At 44.8% G+C, this 21,858-nt stretch overlaps 1 protein-coding gene across 4 annotated transcripts in view; it reads left to right on the top strand.

The window, feature by feature from the left end:
- The window catches only part of PLXNB1 (plexin B1), a 200,432-nt gene extending 179,226 nt beyond the window's left edge, over window positions 1–21,206 (top strand). For all 4 annotated transcript variants that reach the window (XM_034431765.3, XM_060684242.2, XM_034431767.3 and 1 more), the window contains 13 exons: window positions 981–1,159; window positions 2,178–2,244; window positions 3,612–3,758; window positions 7,664–7,841; window positions 8,132–8,235; window positions 12,040–12,124; window positions 12,358–12,524; window positions 13,895–14,055; window positions 15,418–15,565; window positions 16,892–16,956; window positions 17,063–17,138; window positions 18,996–19,070; window positions 20,434–21,206. In XM_034431765.3, coding sequence (XP_034287656.2) covers window positions 981–1,159; window positions 2,178–2,244; window positions 3,612–3,758; window positions 7,664–7,841; window positions 8,132–8,235; window positions 12,040–12,124; window positions 12,358–12,524; window positions 13,895–14,055; window positions 15,418–15,565; window positions 16,892–16,956; window positions 17,063–17,138; window positions 18,996–19,070; window positions 20,434–20,538 — 1,557 coding nt within the window. In that variant the 3' untranslated portion in view covers window positions 20,539–21,206. The remainder of the gene's footprint in view (window positions 1–980; window positions 1,160–2,177; window positions 2,245–3,611; window positions 3,759–7,663; window positions 7,842–8,131; window positions 8,236–12,039; window positions 12,125–12,357; window positions 12,525–13,894; window positions 14,056–15,417; window positions 15,566–16,891; window positions 16,957–17,062; window positions 17,139–18,995; window positions 19,071–20,433) is intronic.
- Window positions 21,207–21,858: the final 652 nt, after the last annotated feature.

The raw sequence follows: 21,858 nt of genomic DNA, 5'->3' as shown, positions 1-21,858 counted from the left end.
TGGGGTGTGGTCCAGTGACTCAGCTAATCTCTGGCACGCCTTCCCCTCTGCTGCGCACGCTTCTCCCTGCGCCACTGCCGAGGATCCAGCCAGCACTTATCTCCTTCGTCGCTGTCCACCTGTGGCTGCGGGGACATGCTTGGCTCTGGGCCTATCTCTTGGCCTTCGGTGTCCTCCGGAGGCATTGCCAGAGAGGAGGGTCCTGGAGAGGGAGGCCTTGCCAACTCCTCTCCCTCACTCTCAGAGTCTGCATCTGTTGATAGCCCAGGCTCAGGCAACGGAGCCACAACAGGCACTTATGACTAAGATTCTAAGTTCCAGCAGTTGACCCTGTCTACACAGTCAATGACTATACTTGTTTGAGAACTGGAACACATTTATGGCCGTCTGCAACATCCTACAGTCATGTGACAATGTTTTCCACCATATTTATTTCTGATTTTTGGCAAACCTCCCCCCTCCCCCCATAGCAAACCATTGATTTGCTAAACAACCATAGTTGCTCACTTAATGACATTTTATGTCACAGTCATAAAATCGGGTTAGTCGTGTGATCAACCTGCTTTACAACTGTCACATCTTATGACCATGATGGGCAGGCTCCATTATGGTTGTAAGTTGAGGACTACCTGTAATAAGTTATCTGTAAAAATAGTCAAAGCAGGATGCAAAATAACAGAAATGAACAGATTCTTTGAGTGGAGGAGCAGAAAAAGAGATGGGAGGTTGGCGAGAAATTACACCATGATGTCTTTTTAGAAAATGCAATCTTGTCCAGATTACATATGTTCTTTCATTTGCATATAATAAGACATGGAATTTTTTGCTTTATTTATTCCTGCTTGAGGGCTTTTTTTTTTTTTTTTGCTTGTCTTAACTTTTTATGAGCTACCAATGAATTAAAATGCCTATTCTGCCCCCCCCCCCGAAATAATTGCACTAACTGCAATGCCATCTTAGATCATCTCCCTTTTGTCTAGTTTATTCACACCTTGGAAATCCAGCGCACCTTTTCTCCAAGGGACCGGGCTTATGTCGCATCCCTTCTCACAGTCGCCTTGCATGGGAAACTTGAGTACTTCACAGATATCCTCAAGACACTCTTGAATGACCTGGTAGAGCAATACGTGGCCAAGAACCCAAAGCTGATGCTGAGAAGGTGAGGGTCAAGGTCAGAAGAAATAGACAAATTGAGGAAGGGTCCATGCATCGGGTCTACTGCTCATGATAGTTGGGGGATGCTACAAAGTTGGGGGACAATACAATGGGCAAGTTTTATTGTCCTTGTTCCTGATACCCAGATTCATTTTTTTTGTAGGCATCTAGTATAACTTTGTGAAACAGGACATTATTATTATTATTAATTCAATTTGTATGCCGCCCCTCTCGGAAGATTCAGGGCGGCTCACAATGCACTTAAAATCATTATAAAAAACATTTAAAAATTAAAAACATTAAAACTCATTCACACCATTCATGGCCGGATCTCGCTGGATCGCAAAAGCGAGATCAACGGCCCCAGGCTTGCCGGAAAAGCCAGGTCTTCACCGCTTTTCGGAAGGCCAATAGGGTGGGGATGGTCCAGACCTCAGGAGGTAACTGGTTCCAGAGAGCTGGATCCAAGAGGCCTTTGATCTTCTTTCTCAAATTGAATAACATTCTCTTGATTGCTGGCTCATATAAATAAATCTGGTCTGAATACTTACTGTACCAAAAACCATCAGAACTAAACCAGAACAATAATATTTAGTCCAGTGTTCGGTTTGCAGCAGAGACCAGCTAAAAAAAGCTTAGTTGTGGCCAAGAAGGCAATACTCCATTCCCAGTATTTGCCAGCTAACATAATGGCCCTCTAAGAAACAATAGCCTCTCACTTCTTGATATGAGAATGGAGTAAAGGTCTTTTCAGTATGGGACTTACAGTAGAATCCCTTCCATAAGAAGCTGACAGTGGCCACATCTCACAAGAGATTTAGGCAGGTATTCTCTGTATGATGTTCAAGAGTTGTTTTTTTTTTTTTTTTAAGAGAATTGAATTTGCCTCCCTTCTCAATGTTAGGTTGTAGTTTTTAATACCCTTCGTTTTGGATTCTTTTAAACCAATTGGGAGGATTGTTAGCATTGAAGGACAATATTCAGTGGGGTCAAGGTTGAAACAACTTCATCTTCTCTTTCAGGACAGAAACTGTGGTTGAGAAGCTGCTGACCAACTGGATGTCCATCTGCCTCTATGCATTCGTCAGGGTGAGACATCCATCAATTCCATTTTATGTAGAAGGTCAACATATATATCATGTACTTCTCAGCCAGGTAGCCGCATAAACCTCTGCTCTAATGCCAAGGACCCCTTCATTCTCAGCTGTTAGGATATTGATGGAAGAGTACAGAAGGCTTAGTGAGACATCCTCAAGTGTCCTCTTGTGCATTAAATATTGCTAAAGCAGATGAATAAGAATCTGAGCTGGCTCTGGATCAGGAACAAGACATTCTAGCCAAGGGTTTTTTTTTTTTTTTTTTTTTGTAATTAGTGACATGATGACATACTGGGAACAGTCAGACCTGTGAAATAGGAATCTATACCGTGCCTGTTTTTTGGCACACTAGTGGTTAGGTTGAACCCAGACATTTTTAATGCTGCTGCAAGCCGGCCAGCTGCTGACTAAAACAGATCTGCTTATCTTATGAATTGAAAGTTGAATGTCCTTCTGAATCTTTCATGGTTTTGAGACCCAGGTGATGCCTTTTCCTAAGATCCATCTATTTATAATATATTTGCATGGTCCTAATGTTGCACATCAGACTGGATTTATTTGCCAGATGAAAGTTAAAAATTGGCACTGAACCTGGCCAAAGATTTCAGTCATCCACTGATCTATTTCTTATATACAACTAAAAGATCAGAAATGCAAGGTGGAAACCTTAAATGCTCTAGATCCGTGATGGCGAACCTATGGCACACATGCCCAAAGTGGCACATGAAGCCATTTCGCCCGGCACGTACGGCCTTGCCTGTTTGTCTTCCGGGTTTCTGGCGTGCATGCGTGCGCGATGATCAGCTGTCCTTCACGTGCGCTGCAAGTGTCGAAAACTGGTCTGCGTATGTGCTCCAACCAGCTGATTGTCCGGTGCGCATGCAAGCTAGAACCTGGAAGACAAACAGGCAAGGCCGTGAGTGCCGGGCAGCATGGCTTCGTGTGCCACTTTGGGCACGTGTGCCATAGGTTCGCCATCACGAATCTAGAGCATTTAAAGTTTCCACCTTGCATTTCTGACCTTTTAGTTGTATATAAGAAATAGATCAGTGGATGACTGAAGTCTTTGGCCAGGTTCAGTGCCAAATTTTAACTTTCATCTGGCAAATAAATCCAGTCTGATGTGCAACATTAGGACCATGCAAATATATTATAAATAGATGGATCTTAGGAAAGGCATCATCTGAGTCTCAAAACCCTGAAAGATTGAGAAGATTCGTTTGGTTTTTTCTGGAGCACGGCCCCGACGAGCACGGGCATCCGTGCACGACATTTCCACACAACCTTTTTGGCACTCGGTGCCAAAAAGGTTCGCCATCACTATTCTAGACGTTGAGGATTTCTCTGTTTCTCCATTAGGACTCTGTTGGGGAGCCCCTTTATATGCTCTTCCGGGGTATCAAGCACCAAGTAGACAAGGGGCCTGTGGACTGGGTCACTGGGAAAGCCAAGTACACCTTGAATGACAACCGACTTCTCCGAGAAGACCTGGAATATCGCACACTGGTAAGGGCTAATGATGCACCTGTCAGGAAGAAGCACAGCTAGAACCAATCTTAGACCACGCAATCAGCTGCATGCTTCTAGCCATCTTCAGAATCCAGAATGCTTCTTTCCAACCTCCATCCTTTTTCCTACCGTAATAGTCTTCCCATTCTTAGCAAGTTGTCTTTTTCAAGTTCTGTGGATCAAGCCAACCTTCACCCTGGCTAAGCAAACGGGGTGGGAAATGGCGTGCAACTATTCTTGCCCAGTCTACTCCAACCTGTTGCTCTCCACAGCATGTTAGATTTTATTTCCCAGATTGGATGTGCTGTGACATCATTGCACAAATGGTCTGATTGCATAATGATGTCATGACACAATACAAGTACAGTAAGTATGATAGTTGCTGGTATCCTTACAATTTATATTGACTGTTTCCTAATACGATTTGACTGCTTATTTGTTCCCTATGACTATCATTAAATGTTGTATCTTATGATTCTGGAGGAATGTATCTTTACTTTTATGTATACTGAGAGCGTATGCACCAAGACAAATTCCTTCTATGTCCAATCACACTTGGCCAATAAAGAATTCTATTCTATTCTATAATTGGATTTGCTATGCAAATCCTGGGGGCTGAAGCCACAACACACCTCGACTGGAGAAGACTGTATTAAAGCATCCGCATCGTTTTTCACTTTTTTTTCCCCAGCTTAAATAATACTTGACTACTTTAATAAGGCTGGGTTCACGTACTGAACTGAGATGAAGAAAATACAGTTACTGTGTCCACATAACATTTCCAACATTTCCAACCCTTCCAAGACTGAGTGGCTGTGGTTCCCGGCATCCCGATATAGTCAGCTGACTCCATCATTGACTATTGGGGGCGAGTCCTTGGCCCCCTTGGAGAGGGCGCGCAATCTGGGAGTCCTCCTGGATACGCAGCTGTCCTTGGAGGAACATCTGATGGCTGTAGCCAGGGGGACCTTTTGTCAGGTTCGCCTGATTCGCCAGTTGCGACCCCTTCTTGATCGAGATTCCATGTGCACAGTCACTCATGCCCTCGTCACCTCTCGCCTGGACTACTGCAACGCTCTCTACATGGGATTCCCCTTGAAGAGCACCCGGAGGCTCCAACTGGTCCAGAATGCGGCCACGCGGGTAATCACGGGAGCTGCATGGCGCTCCCACATAACACCACTCCTGCGCGAGCTGCACTGGCTCCCAGTGGTCTTCTGGGTGTGCTTCAAGGTGTTGGTTACCACCTTTAAAGCGCTCCATGGCATAGGACCTAGTTATCTTCGAGACCGCCTGCTGCTACTGACAACCTCCCATCAACCCGTGCACTCCCACAGAGAGGGCCTCCTCGGGGTGCCATCAGCCAATCAATGTAGGCTGGTGACCCCCAGGGGGAGGGCCTTCTCTGTGGGGGCGCCTACCCTATGGAACCAGCTGCCCCCTGAGATAAGGAGAATCCAAGACCTCGGTGCCTTCCGCCGTGCCCTTAAAACTTTCCTTTTTCAGCAAGCCGGGCTGGCTTAACATATTTTTACATTTTTAATTTTTAATTGGTTTGTCATTTTAAACTGGGGCCAAATTAATATATATTCTTTTAATTGTTCTTAATGTTTGTATTGTATGTTTTTATCTGGCTGTACACCGCCTTGAGTCCCTTGGGAGAAGGTGCAGTATATAAATTTGAAATAAAATAAAATAAAAATAAAAAATAACATAATGTTCTCAACCATTATGACATAGTTCCCATAGGGCAGTGATGGCTAACCTTTTTGCCATCGGGTGCCAGGAAGGAGGGATGGGGGAGGTTTGCGTGTGTGTGTGGCCACACCCATAATTCTATTCTCCCTGCCCCACGCATGCACACGCCCCCCTCCCCCCTGTTCCTGGCACGTGATGGCCAGTAGGTCCGTTTTTCTTTCTCACCTGGTTCCAGATCCTCTCTATGCATCTGGGGAGGGTGCAAACAGCCTTCCCCACCCCCTCGGAGGCCCTCCGGAGGCCCAAAATGGCCCATTTCCCAACTTCCGGTTGGACAGGAAGTGATGTTTTTTGCTGTCCCCAGCCTCCAGAGACTCCTAGAGAGGTTAGGCATGTGCACTGGAGTTGAGCTGGTGTCCCAGGCGACATGGCTCCATGTGCCTCCTGTGGCACGCGTGCCATAGGTTTGCCATCACAGCCATAGGCGTGAAGACTGGATTCCAGCACTTACACTGAATTGCCAATTACCAGACCTATTCCCAGTGAGCCTAGCAAACTGTAAATTCAGCATGCTAAATGTGTGCCCCCAAACCCCTACTCTTTTCTACAAAAATTATGCCGAGTGAAAGTATCAGAATCTTACCTGCACAGAGTGGCTCTCTTCGAAAATGAACCTCCCCCTCTCAAATGCATTCATTTCTGCCGTTTAATTGGAGAAAACAGCTTCTCTGCAGAGCTAGCATGGAACAGGTAGTCTTCAACTTAACAACCATTTGATTAGTGACCGCTCAGAATTTCAATGGCACCGAAAAAACTGACTTATCACCGTTTTTCACACTTACGACCATTGCAGCATCCCATGGTCCCGTAATCAAAATTCATATGCTTGGCAACCGATTAATATTTATGACTTTTGCTGTGTCCCGAGGGAGTCATGCGATCACCTTTTGTGACCTTCTGATAAACAGAAGTCCAAGGGGAAGCCAAATTCACTTTACAACTATGTTGCTAACGTAACAGCTGCAGTGATTCACATAACAACTGTGGCAAGAAAGGTCGCAAAATGGAGCAAAAGTCATTTAACAGCTGTCTCGCTTACCAACAGAAATTTGAGGCTCAATTGTGGTCGTAAATCGAGGGCCACCTGTATATTGCTTTGGATCTAGATTGACAGAATTCAGTTCTCCACGAATCCATAACACTTACTAACTTTTGGGCAATCGGTATCTCTCTTCCTGATCTATCTCACAGAATGGCTCTGTTCACGCAGCACTTTTAACTGAGCCTGGGTGGGGTGGGGTGAGGTGAGCCAAAAACCTGGATCAAGTATCCCATTCCTCAGAGTACTGAATACGCTGACAGATCAGTCTGTCAATATTTAACAGCTTCCTGTCAACTGTTTTCCTTTCTTCTCACTGCGATGAAATCCTGCAACGCCCTCCCAAAAGCAGAGCTTCAGTAAGCATCCAGTTTCTGCTGCCAGCTGAGAGAAGAGCCTCCCAAAAGCAGCATCAGTGAGGGAAAGTTTATGAGCCCCTCCCCACCCCCAAACCAGTGGTGCTACCAGTTCGCCCTGGTTCGTGCGAACTAGTAGTGGCGGGAGGCTCCGCCCACCCGCCCAGAAACGAGCAAACCAGTAGCAACGGGTTTTGAAACCTGCCCTTGCCCCAATCTCATCTGCAATGTCACCTATCCTGCTTGCACCACTGTGTATATTTTCTCTCTGATTTTCATTCTGGCCAAATCATAATCATGACAGGGAGTGGGAGTGGGAGGGAAGCCCTCCTTTTCACTGGCTCTCTGATGGCTGATCAAATCTTTCCAGTCTTGCATGGCTGGGACATACCGGTTGGGTCACAGGGAAGGAGGGTTGCATAAGCCATGAGCCAAACCAGTGACTATGAGGATAAAAGAGAAGCCACGTGTACCTCCAATTTATTAATGAATCCAATTCTAATCCAAGACTGGCTAGGTGGCTCAGTGGCTAAGACGCTGAGCTTGTCGATCAGAAAGGTCGGCGGTTCGAATCCCTAGTATAAGTCTCCTGCGTGAGCAGGGGGTTGGACTAGATGACCTCCAAGGTCCCTTCCAACTCTGTTACTATTATTACCACAGAAGGGGCCACCAGCACTCCTGTGATTGCCAGGAGCTAAGAAGAAAAGGAATACACTGGATCAGTTGGCCTTCATTTCTGGTTTTTGCAGACATTAACGGCGCTGTCGCAAGCTGGGAACACCGGGGGAGGAACGGAAGGCAGCCAGGGAGTGTTGGTGAAGGGTCTGGATTGCGACACGATCACCCAAGTGAAAGAGAAGATCCTGGACCAGCTCTACAAAGGGACACCTTACTGCCATCGACCTGACCCGGACTCGCTTGACTTGGGTGAGTCAAAGACGCTGGAAGGGCCACCTTGAGTAACCTAAAGTGGAAGGCCTCTTGTCAGCCTCCCTCGTCAGCTTTGTCCAGGTTGCTAGGCAACTAAAAAAAAAAGTATTCCCATCCATTTCCGAGGCAATCCAGATGAACCAAATTAGCCAACAGGATGTGAGGAGGATCCCTTGACTAACTGCAATAGCCAATAGCACGTTGGGATGAACAAATGTGGGATTTTGCAGAGTGCTGCTTCCTAACAAGTTTTGCCTTTTGTCTTTTCTTCTGGGTGATGACAACAGAATGGCGGTCTGGGCTGGCTGGACATCTCATCCTCTCTGACGAGGACGTGACTTCAATCATCCAGGGCAGCTGGAAGAGGCTCAACACACTGCAGCACTATAAGGTGAGGGAAGCTCTCCTATTTTTATGGTTGTCTCTGCAGTGGTTAGCTTCACTCAGGATAAGAAAAATCTTTTGGCCTTTTCTCAGTGAGCATCTTTGTGGTTCCGTCTGGTCCTGGAACCTTCCAAAAGGGAAGAAGGTTAAGGCAAGGAGTCTTTTGGTCTTCTCTGCCTCAGAAGTCCATGAAAATACTCTCCCTTAGAATTAGACTACAGGTGGCCTAGCAGTTAAGACACTGGGCTTGTTGACTGGACGTTTGGCAGTTTGAGACCCAAATGCAGGGGTGAAAAAACCAGCAGGTTCTGGAGAACCGGTAGTGGAAATTTTGAGTAGTTTGGCGAACCGGCAGATACCACCTCTGGCTGGCCCCAGAGAATGGAGTGGGAATGGAGATTTTGCAATATCCTTCCCCCAAGAGTGGGGAGGGAATGGGGATTTTGCAGTATCCTTCCCCTGCCATGCTCACCAAGCCACACCCTTTGGGATTCTCTGCCTCCCCCCTCCCCCATGCCTCTGCCTCCACCTGGCTCCAGCACTCACTTTTCGCTCAGAGGGAGACTTGAAGCTTTGTCTGCTTGCAAATGGGGTGCTTTGAAACAGCGCTAATCGCTCAGTTCCAAAGAGCCCCACTTGCAAACAGACGAAGCTTCCAGTCTCTGTCTTTTCTCCATCCGGGCGAAATGCGTTTGGGCGCCTATGGAGCAAATCGCTCTGTTTTCAAGTGGCCCATAGTTGCCCAAACACTTTTTGCTCAGTCTTCATCATTTCTCCATCCAGGCAAAAAGTACATCTGGGAAGCCCTGTAAGCCGTTGCGGCCACGGGCAAGCAGATGGTGGGAGCGAATGGCCAGCCTGCCGCAAAAGAAGACATCCCCTGAAAATAAACCTAATGGTTGTTTTGGTTCCAAAAATAATATAAGACCGGGTTTTATTTTTGGAGAAACATGGTATACACATTCAATCACTTTCTGATGAGGGCACCTTCAGTGTAATGACTGGGACTCATTTTGATAATTAGCATTGATTAGCATCAGAATAAGACTCACTATTCAGTCAATGGTTGCCTACAACTCATGCCACAATAGCTGTTTTTGAACATAAAAAAATCACAACATAAGGGATACTCGGACTGATGAACAAGAGGAGCATAATTCCTCCCCTATGAGATCAAAGATAGTGAATATAGGTAGTTGGTAACTTACAACCTGTTGCTTAGCAACCAGTTGAAATTGCAATGGACCTTCACGGCGGAGACTTACAACTGAGTTCCAAAGTTCCAATCGCTGTTTCCCCCCTGCCTCCCCCCCCCCGTAGTCACATGACTGCATTTCAGATCCCTGGCAATGGCCGTTGATAGCATCACATGATCGCACTTTGGTGAAAACCGGCATTTACCACAAAACTGGCCCATAGTGTGAACTACGAGTTTGCTTACTGACCATAGCAATCGCTTAACGATTGCTGCAAAACAGATCATAAAATCAGGTTGATCGTGTGGGTGACTCACTTTGGCTTACAACAGTAACGGGCGGCCTCCGTTATGGTCGTAAGTCAAGGACTATCTGGCTGGTAATTGGCAGCCTCCCCACCTTCCTGTCCATGCTAAAATCTTCCAACCTGTCTGTGTGTATCAAGAAAGATTGCTGGCTGGTCTGAAAAGAAGTAATTAAGTCCCTAGGCAGCCTATTAAGATGTAATCAGTGAACAATAGTTTTGGCTTCCTAGCACCACCATTCCGCCATCTTTCAAAATAGCTTCTCCTTACATTCTGTTAAGTTCTGCAAGGCTGGCAAGCTCAGGAAAACAAGAAACTTGGGTTTCTGGAAAAATAAGCAGAATCTCAAAAACCTGCCAGAGCAATTCTCTAGCTCAACCTATAGCAAAATTAAGGTGGAGTTACTCATGAGTCTCTTTCTCCTACCTCCTCCCTACCCAGGATTTAAAAGTCTATTGTGTAATTGTCCCGTTTCCTCCCTTAATTGTCTCCTCTGTGTTCCCAAAGCTAGTTAGGCATTTCATCACACCTTCAGACAAAAAACTCATCCCAATCCATCTGCTGCATCTGGAAAGTTCTTAACCGACTCCTTTATTACTCCCCTAAGAGTTTTTAAAGATCAGCCTTTATAGTTCCAAAAGTGCTTTTCAAAAGGCAGCTGGACTTCCAAGGGAAAAATAAAAAACAAGAAGAAAGTCCAGTTGCCTTTTGCAAAGCATCTTTGAAACAACCACGATCTGGGTGATTGAGAATTTCCATAGACAATCAACCTTTATGGCTAGTCCTCCTGGACAGAATAAATAAGAAAAATAAGTTGCCTATCACTGGAACAGCATCTGTCCCTGTCGATTCGGGCAGTCCTCAAGTTATGACCACAATTGATCCTAAAACTTCCATTGCTAAGCAAGAGTAAGTGAATTTTGCCCCATTTTGCCCCTATTTTATGACCTTTCTTGACACAGTTAACGTGTTAGTAATGAGGTTGTTAAATGAATCTGGATTCCCATTGACTTTGTTTGTCAGAAGGTCACAAAAAATGATCAGACAACCCTGGGATATTGCGACCGTCATAAATACATGCCAGTTACAAAGGGTCTGAATTTTGATCATGTGACCCCGGGGATATTGCAATGGTCATAATTGTGAAAAATGGTCATAAGTCACTTTTTTCAGTTCTATTGTAATTTTGGTTGTAAGTTGAGGACTACCTGTAATTTCAGGCAACCCTCCGCCAACTACAGATAGTCCTCAATTTATGACCGGTCACTTAGATCATTTGAAGTTACAATGAACCAAAAATGGGACTTACGACCTAGATTTGAAGTTCTGATGTCTAGGGCCCCCTTTGTGGTCACATGACTGCATTATGGATGCCCAGCAACTGACCCACATGTTTACAGCATCCTATGGTCACATGCCTGATTTATGACATTTTTGCTGGAAACCAGCGCTTACCCATTTGAACTTGGATTTCAAGCTGACCTTGGATGCTAGCAATATAGTTTATATCTTTCACCTTCCTCAGGCTGAGGAAAAAACTTTTCTGAGCATGGTGTGCTGTATTACCATCAGCACCTCTCAGATTCTCTAAAATCCTCTTATCCAAATTAGTTTGCTCTTGTGGTTCAGACAGAATTAATCCGCCCTACCCTATTTTGCTATAGTGAAATTTGTAAAGGGAAATTGAATTCTCTTTTTTCACCTCTTCTATGTCAGTATTCAGGAAAGCTTAAGCCATAGTTGAATAGAGCTTTTATTTTATGATTCTTGTATTATTATTACTGATGCCATGGCTAAATTCTGTGCTGCTGAGGTAAAAACATGCCACCAAATATTATATGGTGATTGTTAGGTTTTTATGTTTCTTCAACCTATTGATTGCAATAAAGTATGTGCATGTGAAAAGCCACTCTGAGTACTGGTTTGATACTGGAAAAACAGGATATATACATAAATAAATAACTTAATTAACAACAAATGCCATGATCAAATAAAGAGGCTAATTTTAAAAATACATTCTTCATAAGGGAATCCTGACCCAAAGTATTTTGGAGGTAAAGCCTGTCCTGTCAATCTCCAAGCATTTTAAATTATGGGCACCACTGAATTGGGTAGATTCTACTCTAATTATATCAAAAGCCATATTGTATCATATACTGTATGTTATATCACATTAGAACACAAGGAGATAAGATGGCGTTATGTGTCTAATCTCAAATGCCAACTTCCAGATATTTTTGCTGAAGAACAATGCAACAAGATGTTGAGTCCAGAAAGCTGTTTAATCCAATTTTTTTTGTCCATGCTCAGGTGCCTGACGGAGCCACTGTTGCCCTAGTCCCTCGTATGACCAAGCACCTTCCCAGGGAGAATCAGGATTACATCCCTGGAGAGAGTAAGTGACCGCTCCAACTCTTATTTGGTTATTAGGGAAAAAGCAGCTTGGGTGGACTGAATGGACAAAGGAACAAAAATGGACTGAAAGTTAATTACCAAACCAGTTTGGAGTAGCAAGTTAATTTAAGAAGAGGGGGTGGGGGGGAAGGTTCAATTGAGAAATTGAGCAACTGCCATCTGATGATCTACTGTCAATCACCCAGAGTGGTTTTATGCTGGCTTGTGCTTTAGAAACTCCAATGCTGGAGGATGCAGATGAGGGTGGCATGAAGCTTTGGCACCTGGTGAAATCGACCGAGGAACCTGAGCTGCCTAAACATCGGCGAGGGAGCCTGCGGGAACGGGAGAGAGCCAAAGCGATTCCAGAGATCTATCTAACACGCCTCCTTTCCATGAAGGTAAGAAGGGACCCAGTCTTTAGTTCTGCTCTATTTATTCCCAACTGTTCTTTCAGGCTTTATGTCCCTGGATGCAATCTTTGGACGAAGCCCTATTGAAAGAATAATACTTTCTCCTGAACAAACATGCACAAATGCAGGTCTAGTTTCCTTGATTGATCTCATCCACACTGTTGTTTACTAGGAATTCAGTCATTCAGTTATTCATTTATTTTGTCATTTATTTTGTCAAGCATATATAAGATTACAGATAAAAGTATAAACATGATTGTGAATACATGAAATGTATAAACATGATTATGAATACGTGGGATGGTTACGAATAAAAGGGGACATTAGGACAGGGATGGTAGGCACGCTGGTGTGCTTATGCACGCCCCATACAGACCTCTTAGGAATGTGGTGATGTCAATAGTAGACAGTCTAAGGTTAAAGTTTTGGGGGTTTGGGGAAGAGACCACAGAGTCAGGTAGTGCGTTCCAGGCATTGACCACTCTGTTGCTGAAGTCATATTTTCTGCAATCGAGCTTGGAGCGGTTTGCCTTAAGTTTGTATCTATTGTTTGCTCGTGTGTTATTAAGGTTGAAGCTGAAGTAGTCATTGACAGGTAGGACATTGTAGCAGATAATTTTATGTACTACGCTTAGGTATATTATGTACTACACTTAGATGTAATATTCAGTTGGAAGGCAAATTAGGACAGATAAAAGGAGACATTTCAACACACCAGGCATATGGGATTCTTTGACACAAGGTGTAGTAATAATGTTAGGATTGCTGAGAAGTTGCCCAACACAATATACTTCTAAGGGGGCTCCATAGGAAAAGGTATTTAAGGTAGATGCACACATTTTTGCTTTCCAACTCTGTGATAGAAAGATTTCTTCATTAGAGGAGATTTAGACAAACAGCAACAGATAATTTGGTTTAAGAGATTCTGTTTTAAAAAAATGCATGTAGGAAATGACCAGCTATTTTTTTCTTCTCTTCTCTTGATCTATTCCAGGAGTCTCCAAACTTGGAAGACTTGTGGACTTCAACGCCCAGAATTCCCTAGCCAGCATGGCTGGCTGAGGAATTTTGGCTGTTGAAATCCACAAGTCTTAAAGTTTCCACATTTGAAGACCCCTGATCTATCAGGATTCTCTAGCCCACAGAATTTGTGATTTCCTTAGCTGGTTTTCCTTAGATCAGAACTACATGGTGGGATCACCTTTCCCACTTTGACACATAATGGGAGAATCCATAACATCCATTGGCTGTAAATTTATCCTAAACTTTCCTTCAAGGTTTTCATTGCTCTTGTATTTGTTAGCCCCCAAGAGAACTGTGCCATAACTTGGTCCGATTTGTTCTATATTTGCTTGTAGGGCACACTACAGAAATTTGTAGACGATTTATTCCAAGTGATCCTCAGTACCAATCGTCCTGTCCCTCTGGCTGTGAAATATTTTTTTGACCTGCTAGATGAGCAAGCACTGAATCACGGGATCACAGATCCAGAAACCATCCATATCTGGAAAACAAATAGGTAGGCAACCAAATCTATTGGAAGCCGCTTCTCAGAAGCTGAATGTCTTGATCGTGCTATTTATTGGCTTGCTCTTCATTTCCCCACAGAAGATAATAACCCCGCAAAACTCTGCTGATGCCCAGGCCAATATCATCTCTGTGATATTAATAATCCTATTTTACAGTTAGGGTATATTACACTCAGAAAATTATGGACCAGCCTAGATACGAGAGTGAATATTGCACCAGTGGGAGGGGACTTTATCTGTAAGACAAAATAATTAGAAATTTTGTAGGCACTGCATTTGGAAGAAATTAGGGTAAACCACGCTTTTTCATGTTTTATAGGCTTAGTTCAGGGATGAAATCCAGCAGGTTCTGACAGGTTCTGGAGAACTGGTAGCGGAAATTTTGAGCAGTTTGGAGAAATAGTGTCACTGACGCTTAATTCACTGGTTGACTCATGTGCCCAGGGCACATTTCATTTGTAGACAGCTCCAAACAGCCAATGACAACATCGATATGGTGACCTGGGCCTCATGACATCATTGCACAAATGGCATGATTGCGTCATGATGTCATGACGCTACACAAGTTACAGTAAGTATGATCATTGTAAAATGGGCCAGCCGCATGACGGATCCAATTTTACATTTTTTGCAACAGTTGTTAAGCAAACGCTGCAGTTGTAAAAAGGCCTCTGTGGTTGTTAAGCAAACACAGCAGTTGTTAAGCAAAGCCATAGTTCACTATTGGGCACCAAAAGGTGCTTTTTTTTTTTTCAAGAGGCAACCAGACCTTCTGGTTTTACTTTGAAGATGCTTCGCTTCTCATCCAAGAAGCTTCTTCAGCTCTGACTGGATGGTGGGGATTCAGAATCCAGTCAGAGCTGAAGAAGCTTCTTGGATGAGAAGCGAAACGTTTTCAAAGTAAAACCAGAAACTCTGATTGCCTTTTGAAAAAGCACCTTTGGGACAACCATGACCTGGATGATTGAGAATCTCCATAAAGATTCACTATTGGGCACTTTTCCCCCAAAAAACCAGAAGTAAATGCTGGTTTTCAACAAAACTGTCATAAAACCTGGTCATGGGGCCACAGGACACTGCGGCCTGGTTGCCAAGTGCCTGAAGTTTGGTCATGGGTGGGGCCACAGGCGGGGCCCGACCATCAGAACTATAAATCCGTGTCATAAATACCTCCCATGTAGGTCTGTTGCGACTTCGAACACTTACTAAGTGACCAGTTGTAAGTCGAGAATGACATTTACATAACTGATATCATTTCTGTCATGATGTTCTCATGAATATGTCGTTTGCCAGCCTCTATGTGTTAGCAGTCCTGACGAGCGCTCTCGACTGAGTCTTTTTTCTTCCTGCAGTCTGCCTTTAAGGTTCTGGATCAACATCATCAAGAACCCTCAGTTTGTGTTTGATGTGCAAACGTCAGATAATGTGGACGCTGTGCTCTTGGTCATTGCTCAGACCTTCATGGACTCCTGCACTCTTGCTGACCACAAACTGGGTCGGGTAAGCCTGGAAGAATGCAGCTGAGAATGAATGTGAAGAGAATCTGGAAGCCATGTCTCTCTCCCCCCCACCACATGGTTATTTCCTGGTGCAAGACGTGTGTGACAGGGTATCCAGGTGTTTGGATCTAGGCTGCATTAACGGAGGGATAGAATCAAGATCACGTGAAGTGTTAGTACCAATTCATAGTGCCTTGGTAAGGCCACACTTGGATTATGCATTCAGTTTTGGTCGCCATGATGTGAAAAAGATATTGAGACTCTAGAAAAAGCGCAGAGAAGAGCAACAAAGAGGATTAGGGGACTGGATGCTAAAACATATAAAGAATGGTTGCTGGAATTGGGTATGTCTAGTTTAATGCAAAGAAGGACTAGTGGGGACGTGATAGCAGTGTTCCAGTATCTCGGGGGCTGCCACAAAGAAGAGGGAGTCAAGCTATTCTCCAAAGCACCTGAGGGTCGGACAAGAAGCAATGGATGGAAACTAATCAAGGAGAGATGCAACCTAGAACTAAGAAGGCATTTTCTGATAGAACAATTGATCAGTGGAACAACTTGCTTCTAGAAGTTGTAAATGCTCCAACACTGGAGGTTTTTAAGAAGAGATTGGACAACCATTTGTTTGAAATAGTATAGGGCTTCTTGCCTGAACAGGGGGTTGGACTAGAAGACCTCCAAAGTCCCTTCCAGCTCTGTTATTCTACTCTATTGTTTTTCTCTCAGCTAGCTGGTTCCATGATTTGATCTATATTCTAGCAAGATCTCAAAGGAGCTATAATTAATATGATATGATTAATAATATAATATAATGTAGTATAATATAATATTATAATATAATATAATATAATATAATATAATTAATATAATATAATATAATATAATATAATATAATATAATATAATATAATATAATAATATAATATAAATATAACAATAAAAAACAAGAACTCGACAGCACCTTCTCTTGTGGTTATATTGACTCCTGGTATAGAAGCCACAGGATTTTCTTAAAGGGAAGATGCTACTTTATGAGCATTAGTGTAACTTGTCATATGAGATGTGGTTGCTGCATTATCATGGATATCTCTTAGCTAATTCTAGTGATGCCAGCAATGCTAAGGAGCTCTGCATCCATTTTTCAAAGGAAGATTCAGGTGTGATTGCTTGGATAAGGAGAAGAAATGGAAGTATTCTGCCAGTGCCTCCAGTTACAGCTTTTGCTTCCTTTCCTCCTCATTCCCTCTGAGAGAGTTGTTAATTATTTTCTTTATGCGTAAAATTTTCTGGGTGTTGAAATTAATGTCTTGCTTTTCTGGTGGCCTTTCCAGGATTCCCCAATTAACAAGCTGCTCTATGCCCGCGACATTCCACGCTATAAACAGATGGTGGAAAGGTAAGGAAGAAGATTCAAAGGGAGGCCAGATGTATTCAGAGATGGAGAACAGGCAGAGGACAAGCTGGATGCAACAATAATAAGAAAGAACCTTTCTCTTATGCAGGTACTATGCAGATATTCGCCAAACCATCTCAGCCAGCGATCAAGAGATGAATTCTGCCTTGGCGGAGCTGTCACGGGTAAGAATCCTCCCAGCTACATCCCTCAATTTTTTTCTACACATTCCTAGCCAAGGCCTTTGTGAGGGCCGTTCTTAGAAGCAGCATCGGTGTCTCTTGCCCCTTGTGATTTCCTTATAGGTAGTCCTCGACTTATGACCAGTTGCTTAGCGACTCTTCAAAGTTATGACTTACCTGGAAAAGTTATGGGAGTTATGACACGTTCGATCTCCCCCGGGTCACATGACCACGCCCTACAGGCGCTTGGCAACACAGCCGCATTAACCACTGTTTGCTAGATCCCATAGTCACTTGGCTGCATTTCATGACATTTTTGCCCCAAACTGCCACTTACTTCTGGATTTTGGCAAAACTACACCTGTAACGAACCGTTGGTTCGCTTAGCGGCCACTGCATTTGTTTAATGGTGCAGGGTTTGTTTTTCAACTGCCGCATAAAAGGGTTATAAAATTAAGTCAGCCAGTAGGCCCCGCTACGGTTGTAACTGGAAGGCTGCCTGTACTGCAATGATTTGTAGGCCTGGGCTCTCTTTGAAGATCATTCAGGAACTTCAGTTTCTTCAAAACCAAGCTTCAGGGTTGCTCAATAGAATTGGCTGATGAAATCATGTGAAACCAATGCTTGGCAGCTGCTTTGGTGGCCAAGCCATGTCTCCATCTGGTTGGAGATTTCTAACGGCCTGAATGACTCCTGGTGATAAGGGTAATAGTGAAGGTATCTCAAGGAACTTCTCTTCCTTATGAACTTGCCCAGGCTTTTTAGTCACTTTTTAGGATGCTTTTTAGGTTCTCTCCCCATGTGAATAAATCAAGAGTCTGCAAGGGACAGACTTCTCTTAGACAGAGGCCCCATCAGACCTTGCTCACCAAAGTCTTTTAGAATGAAGCTTCTATTCCCTGAGGCATTTCTCTAGTTTATGTTGTGGTCTGCCAGCAGCCTGCATAGCTGGCAGTGGAGTCAGACAGTGAGGAGGCTGGGGAGGACAATGGGCCAGTCCTGGAGTCAGGGGAAGGCCCGGACGAGGGCTCTGCATCAGAGGCAGAGATGGGGCCAGGGCCATCTGGGAGCGATGCACGGACTCCGGAGCCTCCAGAGGCGGACAGCAAAGAGGCAGAGGAACAGGAGGAGCCTGTTCCTAGTGCACGCATGTGAAGAGCTGCCAGAAGGCAAGAGCAGCTAAAGCAAAAAGGACAATTTAGGAGTAAGGCCAGGAGATGATTGGCCCCTCCCAGAAGGCTTAAAAGATCTTGGGATCTTTGTAGGAAAGCAACGTTGCTACATCTCTTGCTTCTGAACTTTTGCCAAGAAAAGCCTTTGGCAAGGTGCCAACGAAGACAAAGGTTTGTGATAAGGCCGAAGGACTGTTTATGAAGGATTTGTTTGGGAATTAATTTGGACTAAGCTGAGAATGAAGTAATTCTCAGCTGTTCTAATAAAATATCTTTGTTTAGGACTGATTGTGTCTGGTAATAACTACTTGGGTCTAGGTCACAACAGTTTATATGCTCACTTTCACCGAGTACAGCACCTTTGGGACAACCATGACCTGATGGATGACTGAGAATCTCCATAAAACTAGGATTCATTCAAATCATCCATAGGCTGCAGGCCTAACTCTGGTCATGTAGACCTTATTCGTTCCTTGGCATCTCCAGCTAAAGGGCTCTGATAAGATATCATGAGGTAGGCATGAAATGGAGAAGAGGAGGCAATTCATCTGCCTTAGTGTAAGGGAGTCTGTGACACATTTGCCACCTGGCCTGCCCAGCATGGAACTTGATCTACTGTACTTTGAAACATGGCTTAGTGAGGCTTTGGCTCCCATAACTAAAAATAGCTGGTGTCTCTTGCTTACAGAATTACTCAGGTGAACTCAATTCCTTGGTGGCTCTGCATGAACTCTACAAGTACATCAACAAATACTATGATCAGGTGAGGCTATTTTCCTTCCAGCTTCGGGTTTTGTTTTGTTTTGTTTTGTTTTGTTTTGTTTTGTTTTGTTTTGTTTTGTTTTGTTTTGTTTTGTTTTGTTTTGTTTTGTTGGGGAAGGGGAAGGGGAAGGGGAGATGTAGAGACCCACACACACCCATCTTCCCTATTCTGATTGTGGTGACAAATGAGTGACAAGAAGATTAATGCTCTCTTTGGGTGCCCCAGTGGCAAAACAATATCTTCAGATTGTATTCCACCAGAGTTTTTGGAGCATTGGTGACTAAAGAGAAAGCAGGTCCCGTAAAGCAATCTGCTTCTTGCATTCTGTCAAACTGAATTTAATAAACTTAAAACTCCTCTCACCCCATGCCTCAGACATCTGTTTTCATGCTTCTCCTTGGCTTATGAAAGGGTCTGTAAGGAAAGGAAATCTGGGGATCCATTTTGAGCACAGGGGACGAATCCGGTTCTCCAGATCTGAAGGAGCACGTTCCACAGTTAGAACATCACCATCAAAAAGGCCCCAATGCCAGCAGATGCCCCGTATCAGGCAAGGAAAACACCCAGAATATGTCAGTCAAAGCTTCTAAGATTTGGGAAGCTTTAGATCAGGGGTGTCAAACTGGATTTCTTCACAGGCCAGATCAGCATTGTAGTTCTCTTCTGCAGGCCAGCAGAGGCAGCGCACACCTCTTGCAGCACCCTGCCAGCCAAAACGGGGCACACACACACACACACACACCCGCAGGGTGCTGCAGGAGGCTGTCGAGGCCGAAAACGGGGCATGGGGGGCAGTGGTGAAATCCAAAATTTTTACTACCGGTTCTGTGGGCGTGGCTTGGTGGGCGTGGTGTGGCTTGGTGGGCATGGCCTGGTGGGTGTGGCAGGGGAAGGATACTGCCAAATCTCCATTCCCACCCCAGTCGAAGGGAAGGATACTGCAAAATCCCCATTCCCTCCCCACTCTGAGGGAAGAATATTGCAAAATCTCCATTCCCACCCCACTCTGGGGCCAGCCAAAGGTGGCATTTGCCGGTTCTGCAAAATGCTCAAAATTTCTGCTACCGGTTCTCCAGAACCTGCTGGATTTCACCCCTGATGGGGGGGGGGCATTTTGGCTGCCAGAGGCACTCCAGGACGGTCCTTTGCTATTTCCAGACTGGCCCCATAGGCCAGATTTAAGCACCCCATGGGCCAGATCCAGCCCGCGGGCCTTGTGTTTGACACCCCTGGTTTAGATTAACTGTCCCATGAGGCATGTCTCTCACAAGCCAGAGATTTCTTCCGTTGGGGCATTCCCGCAAATATCCAGGCCTGATGGTGAAGGCCGTCATTGGTTAATAGCTCCGGTTCCTCCCCACAGATCATCACAGCCTTGGAGGAAGACCCGATCGCACAGAAAATGCAGCTGGGATATCGCCTGCAACAGATTGCCGCAGCAGTGGAGAACAAAGTCACGGACTTGTGAAGTGTCCGAGGGACAGTCAGCTAGAAAGAAAACAAGACAGCACCCACCGCCATCCCAACCGATGCTCTATGCTGAGGTGGAGAGAAGCAGCAGCAGCAGCAGCAGATGGTCAGAAAATGCCAAGGGCGAGGAGGTGCCAGAGAACTTTTTTTTTTACAGACTCTTTTTTTTTAAGAAAAAAAAATAACACTTAAAATAATGATAATAATGAACTTGTGCCCAGAAGCCGAAAGGTTCCCTCAGATGAACTGAGCCATTTTCAGCCAGGAGGCCAGATGTTATGAATGTGCCAAGGGAGTTAGAGAACAGTGCAGCTGTGAGGGATGCCGGATCTTTACACACACACATTCACACACCCTGTGAAGAATGAGGTGGGAACCAGAACTCTCATTGAGCTTCCTATGGACTTTCCTTAGAGAGAGAACCCTACTGGCTTAACGTGGGGAGATTCACCCCTGCCCTTCTTGCTGCACTTGGGAGTCTCTCAACACCCAGCGAGACGTACCTTCCTCTGGAATGATGGGGGACGAGCTGAGATGAGCACGACGGACAAAGGAACAGGCAGAGGAAGGGAAGATCCAGCTCCCAACTTGCGGAAATCCCTGAAAGATGGGGGGAAATCACCTCCCCTTCCTCACTAAAGATGGCCATAGGTGTGCCTTCCTGTAGCTGCTGCTTCTGGCCCTTGCCCCGTTCTTGCTTTCCTCAAAAGCACAAACAACTCTGCCACCATTGGCCTTGCCTTCCCAACAATGAACTGGGGGTTGCCAGTCGCTCTGCAGAGAAAAGGCGAGACCTGTGTAGGAGCTTCAAGGTTTTGAGGTCCTCCCCGGCCCCTTTGGGCTAGCACTTCTTCCTCCTGAGAATTCCTTCTTCCTAGACGCCAGATTCACCCTTCTTTCAAGCCTTCATTAGAGTCTTTCCCATCTTTTTTTTTTCAGAGGCTTTTTGGAAGGATGACAAAAGCTGATGATTTGCCCCTTTGGTTTTTCTCCTTCACCCTGGCAGGTTTTGTTATTTGTATGCATTGTGGCTACCCAGGGCCCCATTTGTTGCCATGCCCTTCTCCTCCTGTCTCTTTGAGAGCGGCTAGATTTACAGGCATTAGCAGATGATAATGTTTATCTCCCTGTCATGACAGGTACCGCCTGCTGATTTTTGTAACTTAATCTTGCTATTAAAGAGCACGGGGAAAAGCCAAGCAGAGCCACGCCCCCCCCTTTTTTGGGGGGGGGCAGCTTTATTCTGATTAAAATTAAATCTCAGCCATGGGTTGATGCATGGCCTAATTGTTCCCCAGTCCTTTCTGTCAAGAGATGA

Source organism: Pantherophis guttatus, chromosome 2, assembly GCF_059756535.1.
Source record: "Pantherophis guttatus breed Tessera chromosome 2, ASM5975653v1, whole genome shotgun sequence".
NCBI lineage: Eukaryota > Metazoa > Chordata > Lepidosauria > Squamata > Colubridae > Pantherophis > Pantherophis guttatus.
Note: the sequence above shows the minus strand (reverse complement) of the source record. Positions and strands in the feature narration are given on the sequence as shown.